Raw genomic sequence first — 18,353 nt, forward strand, 5'->3', positions numbered from 1 at the left:
CTGTCACATTCACAGTAATGACGTCATTTTACAATATCTAAAATCTCCTATGACGGTGTCGTATTTTTCTTGGCTCTTGGCGAAGGTATGTATTGTGAAGTAATTCTTTGATGGGTATTTATTGTTTTTTGAGTATTTTCATATTGTTTATTGCGATATTTCATACTGAATCGAATTACTGGTACTGTTTGCAATTGCGATTATATATTTCCCACGGTAGACAAAAAGGAGTACACTTTCATTCGGTTTAGTGAATGATTTTTTCCCCCTGCTTCAAAGAAGCGTCTTGCTTCGAGCGAAACCAAATAAATAACTGGCAATTTTGAATGCCATAATGGTTGCAGGATAAACAGAATACACGGTTTGTATCTTACAACACAAGTCTTATTTTTGTGCTCGACATCCCAGCTTTCCTAAGTCTTGCATAAAAATAAACCTTTTTTTGTAAGATATTAACCATGTAATCTATATATATGAGACATATGAAATATTTGAGAACGCTAAGTGACCTCTCACAATATGCAGCGCTTATAATCCCTATACCCCTTCATGGACCTCATATCGATATGAATACTTTTCAACGAAATGTGTCTTAAGAGGACATGTTCCCGGGCTATACAAACACTTCTAAGTAGATAATGTGAAGAATATTACTTGTTTACTGCTATTAAAGCTATATTATAAAGATAACCCGCAAAAAGGCAGCGATGGTACTAATGAGTTTCATTACAAAATAATCTAGGCAAATGATGCAATTCGATTTAAATGTGTCACTCGACCATACATACTCTACTAGATAGAAATCACAGTATATATTTAGTTCAACTAGTCCAAAAGATAAGTTAATATTGTATCATGGTTTGGCTTTCGTTCTCTGCCCGTCGACAGATAGCGTTTCCTTTGAAACGCCTTGAGTTCTGAATATATTCATATCGGGGAAGTATAAAGACGTCTGTATAGCCTCTACGAAATCATCTAATAAAATTAATTCAGAAACGGGGATACTTTTGAATAATTGTAGCATAAAGTGCAAATGTCAATATTGAAATCACTTTTAGTCATATATATATACTTGGTTCCAGATTATGGAGAACATTATTGAGAAAAGAGAACAAATTTTGGATAAATGGATAATTTACATTTTCTATGAATTGTTTTTGTCATAATTATTTCAATACTCGGATTATTAATAAGACATTGAATTAAATTGACACGGTGCAAACCAATCAAAATAACTGCAGGCATCAAAAAATGCTTCAAGCCTATGTCGATTTCCCTGAATAAATCCATTTGACCTTGGTTTAACAGAAAATACTTCACCTCACGACATGTTGAGGTGTAATATCTGCATAGCCAATGAGAATCTGGAGATAACGCAATTAGTAAACACAATAGCTAATGTAATTGTAAACAATAAATGTGAGTATTAGGTTACACATGGTGAAAACTTCAACACCAGAGCAATGAACAATGTCTTGTGGAGTGGTGTCGCTCTGTGTTACAGAGGATGTTATCAAATTATACGATCTGATAAACGAGTGGTATTAAACTAATCCCTCTTAATAGTCGTTGCCCTAGACTACAGATTTACAACACACGTTTAAAGATGCTCCACCGCCGACAAAGCATTAATGATATTCATCAGTTGAACAATAATTGGTGTTTGTTCATGTATATATATGTCTAATTAACACAAAAAATAATATAAAATAATTTATTTCGCCTTTGGTGCATGCGCAATCAATACTTCCTTCCATAAAGGATATAGTGACACAGAATTTTATCGGGATGCAATTAATTATTTTTCATATTTTTAACTTGAAGTAAAATGAGAAGCTCAAACTTTTCAATGGTGGTAGTCGGGCAAGGATGGCTAAAGTCGGTAAAAATGGTGTTAATGTATCCAGTATAATTTCTTATGAAATGGAAAAATAAAATCTCTCGCCAAAATCTGTTTGCATACGAAGAAATTAATTTAAAGTATAGGAATCTTAAAACGTCCTCCCGGCTGACTATGTCCGTGGTTAAATTTACACGCAGCCTCGCTTTCAATGCTTTCAACTTTCCTTTACTTTAATGGTCAGAACTGGGAAACGTAAGCAGAACTTGGCCATCGTATTAATATGTGAGAACTTTTGGAAGGCCAATGAACGCATTTAGACTGGTTTTCTTTGCCCGACTATTCACTTTAATGGTGGTAATGGTGTAAAGTAAGTAACTTTTGTAAATGAAGAAAAATGCAAAATCGTTTGCTCCTATTTTTGATAGTGAAAACTTACCATTTGTCAGCAGTGGAACATCTTTAACAATTTGTCATATTAAAAGAGAATGAACTTATCGTATCTAGATAGTAGCATATTTTCCGTCAACAGGGTTTGTATTTGCACCAGTTTGAATTTTAACGTATCTATAACGACATACAGAGAACATTAGGGAGAGACTGTTATATTTAAAACATTGTATACGGGAAGTTTTTTTATCTCTTTGGAATGTAATCAAGACCGATAGCTCATTCAAATGCAAGGATACCTTTACCCTATCCAGATTGATCCACAAACACATATCCAGGGGAAATGATTATATCATCAAAACATTCTTTTTAGTGTCTACCCTCCTACTTCCACATGTTACTAAGTTTCAATGACATGTCGGACTTACATGTTTGTATATCATGTAAAGGATTCATACCAGTAATGAGAAAGCTGCTTCATTGAGTAAGACCATCAGACCATGGTTTTGACGATTTAGTTAAAGAGTTCTCCCCATCGATAGTACACAGAAAGCTGGCAATTGTTTAATGTAACTCGTCGAACGAAGATGTTTAACTACTAGATCATAATTATGTTTAAAATTAAACAATATACATTTAAGACGACAATTGTTATGCTTATATCTTATTTATATTTAAGTGTTATCATGGCTTCATAAAATCATTGCTACCCAAATTGACATAGTGCATGATTGATGTACATGTGCATTTTTGATATATTTCGTTATTTTAAAGAAAAGGCTACATCAGACTTCAAGCGCTCGTGCTTGTAAGTGAAGATTTGGGTCCCCCTCCATAGTCTCTATATTGTGATAGTTTTGATCCTGCTTAACGTTCATTATAAAGGGACTGGAACGACTGGTTTGTCCGTTGTCAGTATAATGTGACCGTGAGTTTCATTATCACAAGGAGACACATACCGCAACCTCACAATACATCATCTATTTTCGTCCTAAGGTGATCCTGGCTGATAATAGGATGTTTAACCAAACCAAAACAAACCCACTATTTCATAGTCACGACATATTTCTATCTGCTCCACCGATATCTTTTAAACATGATGGATTATAAATATTGTTATTTGAGCGTAAATTATATCTTTCATAGATTAGATTATTTATGCATTAATGCAATCATCAAAGTAACTCTATAGTAATCATGTACAGAAAATGTAATTATAGAAATAATATTTAATCTCTAGCTACACCGTTGTATATAGTAGCCACGCCATGGACACTTGCCCATTTATTGCTATCTATTTCAGCTTGAGTATGGATATGCCTATTTTCATTTCATAATTTTGCAGAATTTTTTACGGATAAAGGGAAGCAACCTATATATACAGTAGTTATTTTCATACCCAAAAATAGCCCAATAAGTAAAAGTTTTTTTAAAGTTATATTACAGTAATTCCCATACTTACGAATCAAGAGGAGTTTCTATTATGTTATTCACGACCAAAGTTACCAACATTCTGAGAATGACAATACTTACAATGCATATATAAAGTTAAAATAATGGCTCAAAATAAATTTTGGTAGTTCTATATCATGAAATAAATGTCTTTACATCTACAGTACAGTAGAGTGACTACACACAGTCAAACCAAGAATCCAAGCTATTGTTTACTTTTTTCCCCATTTTACAGCGATATTAGTAATGGTTAGTGGCTTCTTCTTCAAATACGTTTTCATCTTAACATACATTTGGCATTACAACAAAAGCTATTACAATGCATACCTGGTATAGTCTGTATTGTTGTTAATCATTCATGAACATTCATGAATAATTCATAACAAAAATAATGTAAAAACACTTTGAACTGTAACAATTTTTGCCTCATTGATTACATTTTCATGGAGTATACCTGTGAAGTAATCCTTCTCGTTACTTTTAAGAGCGTCATCATTATTATCTTTCACATTTGGATTCCATTTCTCTCTGACCGAAGCATTTTTCGGCCGCCATCTTGTTGCTAATGACGTAAGCCGTAAAACGATAACTCTTGTCAAAACCAAACACGAGATTCTACTAACCTTATAGATGATAAATTGGACATCATGTGACGTCGTTTTTACCAATAGGAATACAATATTATTCCTCCATGAGGAGGAGGATTATCCCGATAATAACTTTTTGCTCCCGTACAGTCAACTAAAGATAATGCTTTCGAGATAGGATTACTTCGAATTCTATTTCTTAAAATATAAGTCATTTCAACAAGAACTACAATATATCTATTATCGTGGTCACGTTCAGTAGTTTAGTACAAATACTATAAATAATATGCATGTTGGCAAGGGATATACTTAATTGAATGACAGCCAGGCGAGAGCAATTATTTTCAATTTTACATCGTTAGAAATATTTTTGAAATCGTATAATTAAGATAAATGTCACACACGCACACGCTACCATGGCAGTAACACAGCATTTAAAGTGAAAAAAAACCTCGAGATTGATTGATGACGAGATTTGCAGCTGTCGTAAATGTTTACGCAGAGTTTGTATATGGGTTTCATTTAGATCTGGATTGGCTTTGTTTTGGCAAAAGTTACAGATTTGTAAACACAACTGTAAAACAAGTCGTCGCTGTTTGAAGGACTTTTTACATTGTGTAATACCGGTATTGTAAGTAGTTTTACTATTAACGCCAATCAGAGTCAAGTAGCATGACTTAAGAAGACGTTAATATGGAATAAAACATTAAATAAAGAAATAAGTTGAAAAAATATCTATTCATTCATATGTGCCCTGTTTCCTTCCTTATGTGTCAATTTTGGTACTTTATGCTCCTACGTAGCGCTCAGCATAGATGGAGTTTGACAACTGGTTTGTCCGTTGTTAGTATAATGTGACCGATTGGGGTGTGCTGCTTGGTGTCTTCTGTTTGTAGGACGATGATCTAACCAACAGGCAATCATTGATAAATATATTTGGGAATATCATACAGCCATTCATCTTGTATGCTATTAAATACTTAGTTATTTCCTGCGTCGAAAATAAAAATGTGAAACTTCTGTCCAAATTCACACAAATTCTGCAGAAAAAAATAGAATTTATTCTTGTATATAATTTGGTTTGGTTTGGTTGTTAGTTTTAACGCCCCATTAATACTCAGGGTCATTTAAGCACGGCCTGTCGGTATTTGTGTGTGAATATATATGTATTGGGATGCTTGGGTAGAGTCGTGTTGTGTTTCCTTGTAATAGTGAATTATTGTCCCTTTTATAGTACTATCACAAAACAAATACACTCCACTCGTTGACGAATTTCAGTTTAGAAAACAAACCAGGAATGGGAGGACTTTGGTGACATTGACCTAACTCACATTTATTTGCTTGTTTTCACATTAAGTACAATTAGAACAAAACATAAATTTCATTTGTTGTTTGACCGCTGGTATTACAATAAACTCTAAAATGTAACGTTTAGAATAGCATTCAGTTTGACCCGACCCTTCGGTATCTATGCTGACCACTGATACCTCTCCGTAGTATCTGCTTTTGTTTCCAATTGGAACGCTACTTTTAGCAGGAAACAAAGGTAGATTGTAATTAATGTAATTCATAAACCACATACGGACAGATCGTATGATTTATGGCGTAGTAATCTGGCCAGTCAACAGATGTTTCTCTCGATTGTAACCAGGGAGGAAACCGAACCCTGGCTCAGAACATCAAACGGCACGAACCTGTAACCAAAGCTACAACGTCACACCTGTCAACCTGATGTAAAATAAAGCGTCTTGCAAAGGTTTTTGATAAAAATAACCAGTGTATTTAGGACAAGGTGTCACCGTATCTTGGGGCCGATACTGGGAAGATGGAGCATGAATATATTTAGTGGAATATAACCATAAAAGATGGAAAGGAGTTGTTATTTTGTGTAAGCAGCAGGATGAGATACGTGGCTTTGATGGTTGTCTTCTACATCATAAATGGGCAACAACGTAGGTTATCTATATATCATTACTGTTTTCTAATTAATTTTATCATATAATCCGCCTGATACCCAGTGATTTCGCCCGTGTAATAATTTTTTGCAATTGGACTAGTGTAATATGACCTGGAGCGATTTTCATTGGCTGGGAATTCATTGTGACGTCAAACAGAACAAATAAATGACGTCTGGAAAAATGACGTGACGTCAGGATGACGAGGACGGCGGGACAAAATTTTCAGCCTCTGATTGATTTTCGGAATACATTTAAAGTTAACTTCTTTGTTATGTAGGTATTTGTAGATATGTGATAAAAAGTATCTTAAATTTGTCTTCATTTCATATGAGATTTTATATACTCGTCTCGAAGATTTAATTTTTGCTCGCCAAGGCTCGCAAAAAATAAAAACTTCTTAGACTCGTTTCATAAATTCTCATATGAAATGAACACTCATGTAAGATCATATATGTATCTTGAATAGTTTTGAATCAAAAAACAATAAGGAAAACCTTATGGCATGCCATTAATAAATTAATAGTATGTATGTGAAATTATACTGTATATAATGTCTTATTTCCAGCTCATACCAATATGTTGGGAAGGGACTTCGTTCTATCATTTAACCGGAATGCGTATAGAAACGACACCACGAGGTTGCGGATAATGAACGATAAAAAAGACCAGGTCACCGTCACTGTTTATAGAGCTTCCGGGTCAGAGGTCACTAAATCAAATGAAAGGTCTGCAATCATTGAACATCACCTCCGGACAACCTGCCAACAGACGTTTACCACTGGAGACTGCATAGTACGAATAACAAGCGTCCAGGAAGTTCGGATGACAGTTCTCGATATTATGGACGGGGAGATATTTTATTTCGTGATCCCACTTGATAAAGCTGGAAAAGAACATCTTATTTCTACTAGTTTGATGTACGGTAACTTCACGTGTGATCTCATAACTATCTATCCAGCAACTGAATTCTACTTCTCTGTCGACAGCCATACTGATGTAACGTTTGCGAACAAATCACGATTTTGTAATCATGGCAAATGTCATGTTCCGGTTCAGCACGAAAACGCTTTGTTACAGCTCAAAAGTTCAAAGGACATGACTGGAATGAAAATGACAAGCAACAAGCCGTGTGTTATGTCATGCGGTGGTGTCGTATCCAATGGACGGATTTTTACAAATCAGCTTCCTTCCATAGGGATGTACGGCATATCATATCAAACATGGCCGACCCAATTTCAAGGTTTTGTAAGTCTGACGTCACGATGCAATAATACACATGTGCACGTGCATGGATCATCAAATCAAACCATCGACCTTGACCACGGAGGTCACACCGATGTGACTGTGTTAGCACAAGAAATCGTTATGATATCAAGTGATAAACCAATAATGGCGATACAGATGTGGAGCATGCGCGGTGTCATACACAGACTGACCCTACTTCCGGCCGCCACAGTAAACCATACTTGTGCGGATCACGTGCAACCGACAAAGGTACACATAATTGTCTATGTTTGATTAATGCATTTAAACGTTCGAATACTGATATAAATTTATTGGTTTTGATTTGAGAATCGATATTATTGACACTTTTATTATTTAAGACATCCTTTTTTGCAATTTTGCAATAAAAATATTTTATCTTTAGCCGGTAAAACGGTATGTATTATTGGAATTTCAGCGATTATTTGATTTATAAGAGCACTCAAGTTTTCTCCCTTGTAGTTGCTTTCTCGTTCACGGATGACAGCATTTACAAACTGATATAACACTTAAAATCTTAAGAATTTATGTTGCATGACAGACGTCTGATGTTTTATGAAGCTAATAAATTTGTTTTGTTTCCATACAGTCACCTCTATGCCTGTGTCCATGTCCAAACACCGCCAGTTATTCATTGCCTGCCGACCTCGACAGCAAACTTCAGAAGCTACGGGAACTGTCTGTGAACAAGTCGGCCTTGTCATCTACCCGTAGGAGGAAACACAGTGCTTACGACGGTCGTACGTCGGCCCAGGGGATTGGCATTGTCGGTGTGACGCTGCTGTGTGTGGTAGTGATATTCATTATAGTCCTAGACATACCGAACTTGTTAGAACAGTATCAGGCTATCCGACAGAATCTCACTGGAAATGCATCTGGTCATTTTGATGAACAATGCGCTCCGAGGTTTCTATGGAGACGCAGTAAGCTTATTCACGTCCTCAAATCTGAATCCAGTGCAGCCATATCAAATGCCGATACGGACAAAGGAGATTGTTAGTATAGTAAATAACAGATTTACGATGTTTTGATAATCTTTATTTATGGTAGAATATTATTGCATACGACCTTTGCACAAACTGCTATATTTAATCTTGAAGACACTATTCCAGAAATATTGCGAAAAGTTTTTGTCGTTTGTAAATAAATGCAATGGATTTAAACAGGTGCTATGATAATTTAATTTGACCCAGCATTCTTCAACAGGGAGTTCCGCCATTGCAAGAAGACTTAACAAGAATAAACCGCAGCTTTCGAAAATAATCATTCAAAACCTCAACACATTTTATCCAGGTGATGTCCTTAAATGACCTAAGATGTTGATAGGACGTTAAAATTAATCAACAACCAACCCACATAAACTAGTATAAACTACCAAATCCATGGCACCAGTAACAGTTAGTCGATAGACCATTATCTTTAAGACTGCCAGGTTTATATTACAACTAAAAGGTCAAACGTTTTCAATGTCATGACGGCTGATTTTTAAAACTATTTACAGGGTTTTATAACGGAGCGTCTGTCTACAACTGGCTAAGTGTATGGTTTGTTCAGTTTACACGTTTTAAGAACTTTGTTTTTTGTTTGACTAGTTAGTTTCTTTTTATTTGGCAAGACATCATACCCTTTATCTTTCTACAGAGATTACATTAATCTAGTTTTTTTTTTAAACTCGATTAATATAATCTTAGTAGAATAAAATCTAATATATCTGTAAAGGGTAGAATATCTTGCCAAATAAAAAGAAACGTGTGCATCGCTTCCAGAAGACTACAAGAAGATACAAAAAACCGTTTCTTTTTTTTTGCAATGGTTTTCTTTCATTTTTTTTATTCAATCGGCATATAAAACCCGTATCTTAATATCTTCTTGTAGACTACTGAAAGCGATGTAAAAAGAATAAATATTTACCGATCAGTTATTTTGTTGTCTGATAGTCAGTATCGACTATTGCCCGTCAACAATTACAATTTTGAAATGTTTCCTCCATATGCATAGGTAAATTGAATGTTTTCACTGGTGACTATTATCATTTGAAGGTTAATATGTATGAATCCAGCTAAACTAGCAGGTACCCTTACTAGTACTTTCATTACTTAGATATTATAGAGCAACTTCGAACTAGTAGATTCAATGTAAACATTTAGTCTTATTGGCTTTATCATTGCTTTGATCATATTACCGTTTATTAAGCAACGGATTCACAATAAAATAATGGTAATTATGATAAACGTGATATATTGTAGATTTAAAACTTAATGGTTCTGCAATTTGTTTTTTTTGTAATATTCACGACAAATAAAATAAAAAAAACTTATATATTGTGTAGTATGAATTGTGAAGTACAGATTAGGAAATACATAATTGTTAATTGTTAGACAAATAGATTTTATTTAAAAAAAAAAAATTAACATTTGGCGTTAGGTGAGCCTGGGAGCTGTCCACGAGTAGCCATTGATGAAAGACCTGACAAGTAAAGGAAAGCGAGTTAGATTTTCGCAATTAATAACCTACCGTAAAAGCCTGAATGTTGAAATCATTTGTTTTAATCGATACACATAACAGAGTGTACATGCATCTTTATACTAATACGTTATGAATCAAGTAAACGTAATATCTCGAGTTAATTAGATACAACTCGACAAAGCCTTTTACGAAAAACACGTGGCATCTGGATAAAATCTGCTGAAACTTGGAGTTGAATGTATTATTTCTCTTGAACAGATGATAATTTACATCATATGTGTTTTGACTATATGTTTTCCTTTGACATCTCCCTTTCTAAATGAACATTCTCGAGAGAAACTAGAATAGAATATGAATAATACCTGCGAGTGCCGACTGGAAGCCAGCGTTGTAGTCACAGGTGACCTCATTCTTAGTGTAGTCGGATCGCTTGTCGGCGTAGTTATCTCCCTGGTCTGGTCCGCCTACCAATGCTCCCTTCAGGACATGTGGGTTAGGGCCACCACTGTTGTAATCGTTCCAACCGCAACCAGCGCCGGGACAAGAACTAAAAACCGGCAAGGTATAACAAAAATATTAGTTAGTGGACCATGAACAGTTTCTGTTATAACCGCATGCTGGTTGTCGTTGCACCGTCCACTATCTATATTATGTGATGATGATTAATTAATAATACATGTCCCCACCTCCTTACCGAAGGAAGACGAATGAGACGTACATGAATAAAATTATAATTAAGTAAGGTGATTTAGAAAATAAAATATGGTTTATAAGTTGCTGGACGCGCAGTACAACCGCATCAGACTATAATGAATATTTATCAGAACAAAAACCATATCCGTTACGACTTCATTTTTACATTATGTATACGTACGTCTTAAATCAGGATGAGAAATTTGCTACTTATGTGATCTATATATGTGCAATAGAATACGAGACTTTACCTTCCTCTGTGATGAGGCTGCTTGGGATAGTTGTTACCGAATCCGATTTCGAAACTCATGTGTTGTCGGTTGTCACCGAGAATGTAGTTGATCTGTGATAGAGCGAACTCTTTGTAGTCGTTACCTCCTACGCCATCTTCGGCCGCCATCAGAGCAATAAAGGCAGCGTTCGCTGTACACAGAAACAGTGTATGTACAGGGTACATTGCGTGTCCAAAGTGAATTTCTGTTAGTCTCATTTCATTGGTCATTACAAATGCAAAATATGCGTTTACAAAAAGAAGTGAAAATGAAATTCGAAATAAAAGAAGAAGTCGTCTTTTTCTAGGTGTGGATGTTTCCCTGACATGATGTAACCACTCGGTCAACGCGACCCCTAAACCAGTCATTTTAACTGTACCGCAACCCCTAAACCAGTCATGTTAACTGTACCGCGACCCTTAAACCAGTCATGTTAACTGAACCGCGACCCCTAAAACAGTCATTTTAACTGTACCGCAACCCCTAAACCAGTCATGTTAACTGTACCGCGACCCTTAAACCAGTCATGTTAACTGAACCGCGACCCCTAAAACAGTCATGTTTAACTGTACCGCGATCCCTAAACCAGTCACGTTAACTGTACCGCGACCAATAAACTAGTCATGATAACTGTACCGCGACCCCTAAACCAGTCATGTTAACTGAACCGCGACCCCTAAATCAGTCATGTTAACTGTACGGCGATCCCTAAACCAGTCATGTTAACTGTAATACACACTGGACAAGAAGCAAGTTTTCTAATTTGATACTATATATGGGGATGTTATTAAATTTCTATTATTTCAATTAATGAGATATACCAGCATATCTGAGACTTCCCCACTGGTCCCTCCAGGCCAGTCCACAAGGAGTGTAAGTGATTCCGCCGCCGGGTTTGTAGCTGTTGACAAAGGCTTGAACTGGTGCCTTATACTTTTCCTCTTTTGTCTCTTCAAACAAGAGAAGCTGGAAAATGAATTGGACTTGAATGGTGAATCGATTTATATGAAATCAATTTAGGTTTATATATTTGTAAAGATTTATTTATAGAGTCATTCTTTTAAATGAAATTTATTTCTGCTATGTATTTGATGTAGGTATTGCTTGATTCCAAATCAACACACAACGTCAGTATCCATGTTGTTACATCAGGTGCCATTGATGCAACACACCAGCCGCCATTCAGAATACTGCATTCGCAAAGGAAAACAAAATTTGAACGATCTATAACAGTCTTAATAGAATTCATCGAAATATAGTTATGAGACATTAATAATAGTAAGTATGGTAATGATAATATGATGGCAACTATGCAACAAAGTATGTCTCTCGACAAACAACTGACCTGGCAGGCTACATTCTTATCATCCCATGACAAGGCCCAGCTGGTGGCTCCATCGAAGAATCCCTTGGCGTCATCAAGGTAGTGTCCCTCTTTGGTAGCTTTGTACAGCCACATAGCGCCCTCGCACAGTTCATCGTTATAACCAGATGACCTGATATTGATAATAATCACGCTCAATTTCTTAGGAAATGTTTCCATTAATATGGATAGTAAAAATATGTTTTACATTTTGTGTATTGTTTATGTCATTTTCAATGCCATATAGCTCCATCAATAATGAAAGGTTAAGTTATATTTCAATAGACACTACTTTATTGGAGATAAAAACCAGAATACAAAATTACCGTATTATTGTAATGGGATTGCAATTCAGTTTTCACGAATACGTACCCGTAGTAGCTCTGTGCATCAGGAACACTTTGTGAATATATTCCCTTGTGGTTCTTAGCAAAGTCGTATAGACTCTTGGCAGCATTCAATAGCTTTGAGGAGTAGCTTGCATCTGCAATGCAAATATTACATATTGTTTAGTTAAATTACATGCAGTTTAATTTTGTAAAGATGGCCAGGATTTAAGTTATAACGTGCAGTTATTTAAGGAATAGGTTTTGATTTTTATTGAGGCTATGAGGCTATAATGATAATGGAGCATGTGTAAATTATGGAACTCCGGCAAAGCCGGGTTACATAAAATCGCCGGGGTTACATAAAATTTACACGGGCTCAATTATCATTAAACCCTCATAACCTCAATAAAATCAAAACCTATTCCTTATATTTACAGTTTTTCACGCAAATTAATATTATTTATTCTCGCTAAAGTTGCATATTTTTTATTAAACACCCATATTTTTTTCTCTCTCACGTCATCGTCAACTTATTCGATTGTACAGCTGATCGGAATAAAGTCATTCATATGTTACCACCAAAAGTGAGGCCATGGCCCCACGTTGCTACGCCTACGACTATTCCTGTAACAATAGAATCGCCGCACGTGTTGTACTATCATTATACACTGATAATGATAATAATAGAAAACAGGTTTATTGAGTCCACGTTAGTTCAAACTGTAAATATTACAATTTATAGCACCTCGGACAGAAATGTCCCCAAATGATTGGCGGAGAGCCGTCACGTGGTGACCTCCTATCGCTTTATAGAGGGTCAATCAATTTTATTATGGTGCAATGTGGCGGTTCTCGCCCTCGCTTCAAAATTTAAACACATATCTTCAACTAAATATACCATATATATTTTACTTATTAACTTTTGATGTGAAATTATTTTTAAAATCGTTTTGACACTTCAAATTACATAAAATGCATTTTTTAAATACGAGTTGCTTCCCCTACGCCAGTTTGAAAGTTGATGACGCGGTGAAAGACAAACGTAAGAATCTAAGCGTTTTCGTGACTGCGATCGTAAACAAATGGAGGGGTCCGATCTATCATCCCTCACTCTACAATTAATTTATCGGTATTACTTGAATTGATTATCTCAACGAGAATGCAGAGATGATCATGGAGTCTGCACTATAAATGTTGGATGAATGTTTGTGTCACATTTGTTTGTAATGCTTTCAATATACAACCAGTCTAGGAATGTCGAATTATTGTGTATTTATGAATTATTCAGTATTGTTCTTCGGGTTCCTTATACAGTGATTTGCAGAATCCGGAAGGAAATACATAAATAAATACGTAGGCCAAATATTAAAAAAAAAAAACCCGATCGTTTGTATACTTCGCCAACTTGATTCAGGTTTGATTTCAGACTCGTGAGAAAACAAATAGAAAATAAAGATCTAATGAAACAAATGGTCCTCGATGCGATAAATTCGTTATATAGTCAATTCTGACCCCCTATAAAGGCATAGAGGGTTAGTAAGAAGTACAGGAGGCTCGGGCTACGCTATCGCCCCTATAAATCTTACTGGCCCATTTTGCCTTTATAAGGGGTCAGTAATTGACTATATAACACTTTGTGATTAATTATGTGCATTCAAAATCAGCTTTCTTTCAACTAATATTACAATACCAAAGCCTCCTATTTGCTGATTACCTCTCTCTTTAAAAGCAATAGATCCAGCGGCAAGGGCAGCAGCGGTTTCCCCTGCTACGTCACTTCCGGGTCGTCCTGTGTCTACTTTGTACGCAGGTCTGCCCATGTTCATATCTTCTGGGCGGCCCCAGACAGCGTGGTCTGCTCCACCATTGCCAACCTAGGCATAAAACATTGTCAACCTAGACGAATATTGCCAACATTGCACATAACACATTGGCAACCTTGAACATAAAACATAGCCAATCTAGACGTGCATTTTCAACACACAAGAAGCACAAAACAGACAATAATCAGAATGAAGCAATTGAACTTTAGAGTCGATTCTTTGCCTTGAATAATTTTAAAAGCACCTTTCAAATGGTTGTGGTCGTGTTAAGTTTGCATTACCAAAATTTAGGGTCACCGGATGTTAAATTGTGCCATTCCTATGAAAATGCGCAGGTAAATTATTGATATTTTAACACTTCCATGTTCTAAAGGTAGATCCCCTTCATGTAATTTGTTTGAAATGCAACACTAATTACAAATACACGTATGTAAATGAAGTGATTGCAGGACATGACACTTTACAGGGCGATACATTACTGTTACTTCGGATTTCATTAACATTTCCATCAACCTCTTGAGCATCAATAATTAAGCGTGGAATTCTAAGACAGCCGTTTACCTGGGCGTAGTATACATTCTGGCTAGGCTTCCAGCATTTCAGGAAGTAGTCAAGGGGCCATTTGATACAGTCGTACATCATGTCCAGCTGACCAGCAGCCTGGTAACCATCCTTCCACCTGGCCAGTCCCCAGGCCAAAATGGTTGTAGAGGATGCCATAGGGAAGTTGAATTTGACGAGATCTCCGGCTGTTAATACGAAACGTATATTTGTCTTATTTTAAATGACACAAAAAAAAAAAAAAAACTGGAAAGGAAGATCCGAAGGAAATTAAGAAATAAACGTCATCTTATGTAGTCGGGTTTCCCTATAAATAACCTGTGTGCAATGACTTTGTGTCATTTAAAGAAATGTTATCATTAAATTCTGATTTGTACTGAAAAATATTCGGTCGTGATAAATGTAGACAATTTGTCTAGTATTGACCCCCTCCCCAATATAATGCTTACCATCATACCACCCTCCAGTTAAGTCTGTTCCCACGTCACTGCCATCGCCCAGGGCAGAGTCGGATCTCCATGGAATCGGGTTATTGGATGGGAGTCTGCCGGATCGCTGGGCATCATAGAAAAGGATGGACAAGCCGAGAGCGTTTCCGTAGTCATACTTCGTTGATGCTATAATACGGTATAAGAAGCTTACTTATTTGACATGTAAGTAATACATGGACAGAAACCTAATTAATTAATAAATTATTCATTAAACACACAATACTAGCAGATGACGTAATTCGAGGTCAATTTCATGTTGTTATGGTTAAACAAGTAATATTTTTGTTTAAGCATTGTTTCATAAAGGCAATGACACTTATTGTTGTCTGGCCGTTTTATACTAATTTATACAGATAAGTCGACTGTTTTGAAAGCATTGGTCTTTCAGTAAATACGTGCGCAAAAACTGGCATTATTTCATGATTTCAAACTGAATGCCACTATCTTAAAAACGACACCTGATCCAATTTTGATATTTATAGTAATTAAGAAGGTACATGCATGCCAAATATAATGTAAATTATTATATATATTATGCACAAGTGGCATAGATGATTTGTGAATTATTTATATCTATTTTGGTCAACGCCTTTCCTTAAATAAAAGTGAAGCTTTATCAGAATAGAGAAGAATACAAAAGATGAATAACAACGTCAAGTATAATGTAAGCACTTACATCCGAGCGATGAAGTTCCACCAGAAATAGGTGTTCCAGATCCACCTCCACCGGATGATCCACCTCCACCGGATGATCCGCTGCCACTGGAAGAACCTCCTCCAGAGGAACCTCCACCGGAACTGCCGCCTGCATCCACGCCTTCCACGAAGACTCTAACTGGACCAGCGTGGTCTCCGGGCGCGCGTGCAACAAAGATTACGTCAAGGCTTGAGCCACCATCAATATCACCGACACCAGCCACGTTTTGGACCACGTATTCCTGGTTGTTGTTTGATGTTGATAGCACAGAGGCCTTCCAGATCTACAGAAAGAGTAATTTTACGATGTTGTATGCCGTGTTCACGCAGCAAAAAAATCAAAGCTTATTGACTGTGATAAGCAAAAATTCGTCAACAAGCGATAGACAGTGTGTTTATAAAACGTTCCTCCATGTTTATAGTAAGTGTCGGACGAATACTAACCTCGACTTTGGTCACAGGTTTGGAGAATTGAAGATGGGCTTTCCAGCCATGTAGAGCGTGATCAGGGTGAATTGTGAACGTTCCCTGAAAGCCTCCGGGCCACTCATTGGTTATTTGGACGTTGGTGGCACCACCAAATACCAGGACTACGCTAGCTGCTAAAACTAGCAGACGCAACATCCTCAACTGAAAATTGAATTCGAGTTGCATGGTAAAATCTTATCTTTTGGAGTGAATACTGTAGGTTTATTATGTTTAGATAAAATTCCAAGAGGTGAATGACTTTGTAGTAATATGCCATTTTCATGATGTCAAAGGTAATTCTTTTAATAACATATGTGGTTCTTGCCGTTTTTAGCGTTCTTTAAAGGAGTTTTTGATGCATGCTGACAAGGAGTTCATTAGTTAATTCCCGAAGGTCGACCTGGTGATATCCCTAAGTTGTTCGCGAGTCCCGCCTCAACTATAACAGTTTGTTTGCAGGATTCTCGTCAGATGGAATCAATGAAAAAATGGGAAAACGGACCGGTCGTCTCAACATGACACAATGAAATTGTAAAAGACTTTTAGGTTGGATAGACAGAAGTTTTTTAAGCGCATAGTCATGCAGTTACAAGTATCCTAATGTACACTTCAGAGGAAGTTACACCGGAGGGCTTTTATTAAATGGTAGTGGAGAAACAAAAACACAAAAAAAAAATAAAAAAAAAATATCGAAATAATTATCGTTTGTTCGTCTTGAAGTCGGCGAAGAAAATGAGGTCACAATTCCAAGTGACAGCTCGGGGATTAATATGGAAGTTGCATGACATATGACGGTGTTGTTATATGTTTTAAATCACACTATCAATATCCAAAAGTATATTGAAATATTCGATACAAATATATGAACTGTTGTTGCAAGATATTTGACATATTTCAGGCTGCCAACGTCCCCATACATCAAGCGCGGATTGTAACCAACTTTAGTGAAATGGAGCACAGAAAGCATTACCATTGAGAATGTATAGGGATAAACTTAAATAAGAATGACAAACAAACGGACTGACGTAAGTTTTGAGAGTGTGGCAAAATATCTCTCCAGAATTCAAAGGAACGCTTCAATTGTTTAACTCGTTTTCAAAGAGACGATGAAACTTTATAGTTACTGAGGGTATACTTATTAAGAAGTATCGGTTTTTATTCCTTCGTTTTCGAATCAGTATATGATATAACGATGGAATTACCATTAAACGACGAAATAATTTTGCTGACGTATAGTTTGGACAAGTAAATCTGTTCTTAATTGCATTAGTTTTTGCGAAAAAAAAACCCGAAATAAACTTAAAGCTATCTTAGTGTACAGATATGTTCCCAGGTTCATAGAAAGTCATGAATCATAAGATTTGCGAGTACTTACGTGAGATGTGACACACTCCAAGACGACGGCTACACAGAGACAATAAGGCCTTCACCAGCACAGATATATATAAGTTGTCGATGTCCTTATCTAATGGAATTCTTACGTTGCATTGAAAAGTTGAAGATCTAGGTCGTTTTATCAGTTGATAATGATGTCCTTTAATCGCCTACATAAGAATGAACAAACTTGTCCGGTACATCCAGGTCCCAACGACGGTTATATACCAGTACTCGAGGAGAAAGTTTCAATCAGTGCATTAAGTACATTATGCCCATCGTCCTTTAGGTTCATCTCTTATGTTTACTGATGTAAATTTTAGCTTA

At 36.3% G+C, this 18,353-nt stretch overlaps 2 protein-coding genes across 2 annotated transcripts; one reads left to right on the forward strand and one right to left on the reverse strand.

The window, feature by feature from the left end:
• The first annotated feature begins 6,803 nt into the window (after positions 1-6,803).
• On the forward strand, positions 6,804-8,766 carry LOC138314725 (uncharacterized). The gene is made up of 2 exons (XM_069255215.1): positions 6,804-7,721; positions 8,080-8,766. Exons 1-2 carry the CDS (start codon positions 6,804-6,806, stop codon positions 8,488-8,490), a joined length of 1,329 nt encoding a protein of 442 aa, XP_069111316.1. The 3' UTR covers positions 8,491-8,766.
• A 1,088-nt stretch (positions 8,767-9,854) lies between these two features.
• LOC138314715 (uncharacterized) lies at positions 9,855-18,146 on the reverse strand. The gene is made up of 12 exons (XM_069255203.1): positions 18,028-18,146; positions 16,629-16,814; positions 16,165-16,468; positions 15,447-15,614; positions 14,998-15,185; positions 14,328-14,487; positions 12,657-12,768; positions 12,267-12,417; positions 11,743-11,887; positions 10,901-11,072; positions 10,319-10,503; positions 9,855-9,956 (listed from the first exon to the last, which is right to left on the reverse strand). The coding sequence occupies exons 2-12, from the start codon at positions 16,806-16,808 to the stop codon at positions 9,898-9,900; spliced, it is 1,824 nt and encodes a 607-aa protein (XP_069111304.1). The 5' UTR covers positions 16,809-16,814; positions 18,028-18,146; the 3' UTR covers positions 9,855-9,897.
• Between the last annotated feature and the right edge of the window lie 207 nt (positions 18,147-18,353).

This window comes from Argopecten irradians, chromosome 1 (assembly GCF_041381155.1).
Source record: "Argopecten irradians isolate NY chromosome 1, Ai_NY, whole genome shotgun sequence".
Lineage (NCBI taxonomy): Eukaryota > Metazoa > Mollusca > Bivalvia > Pectinida > Pectinidae > Argopecten > Argopecten irradians.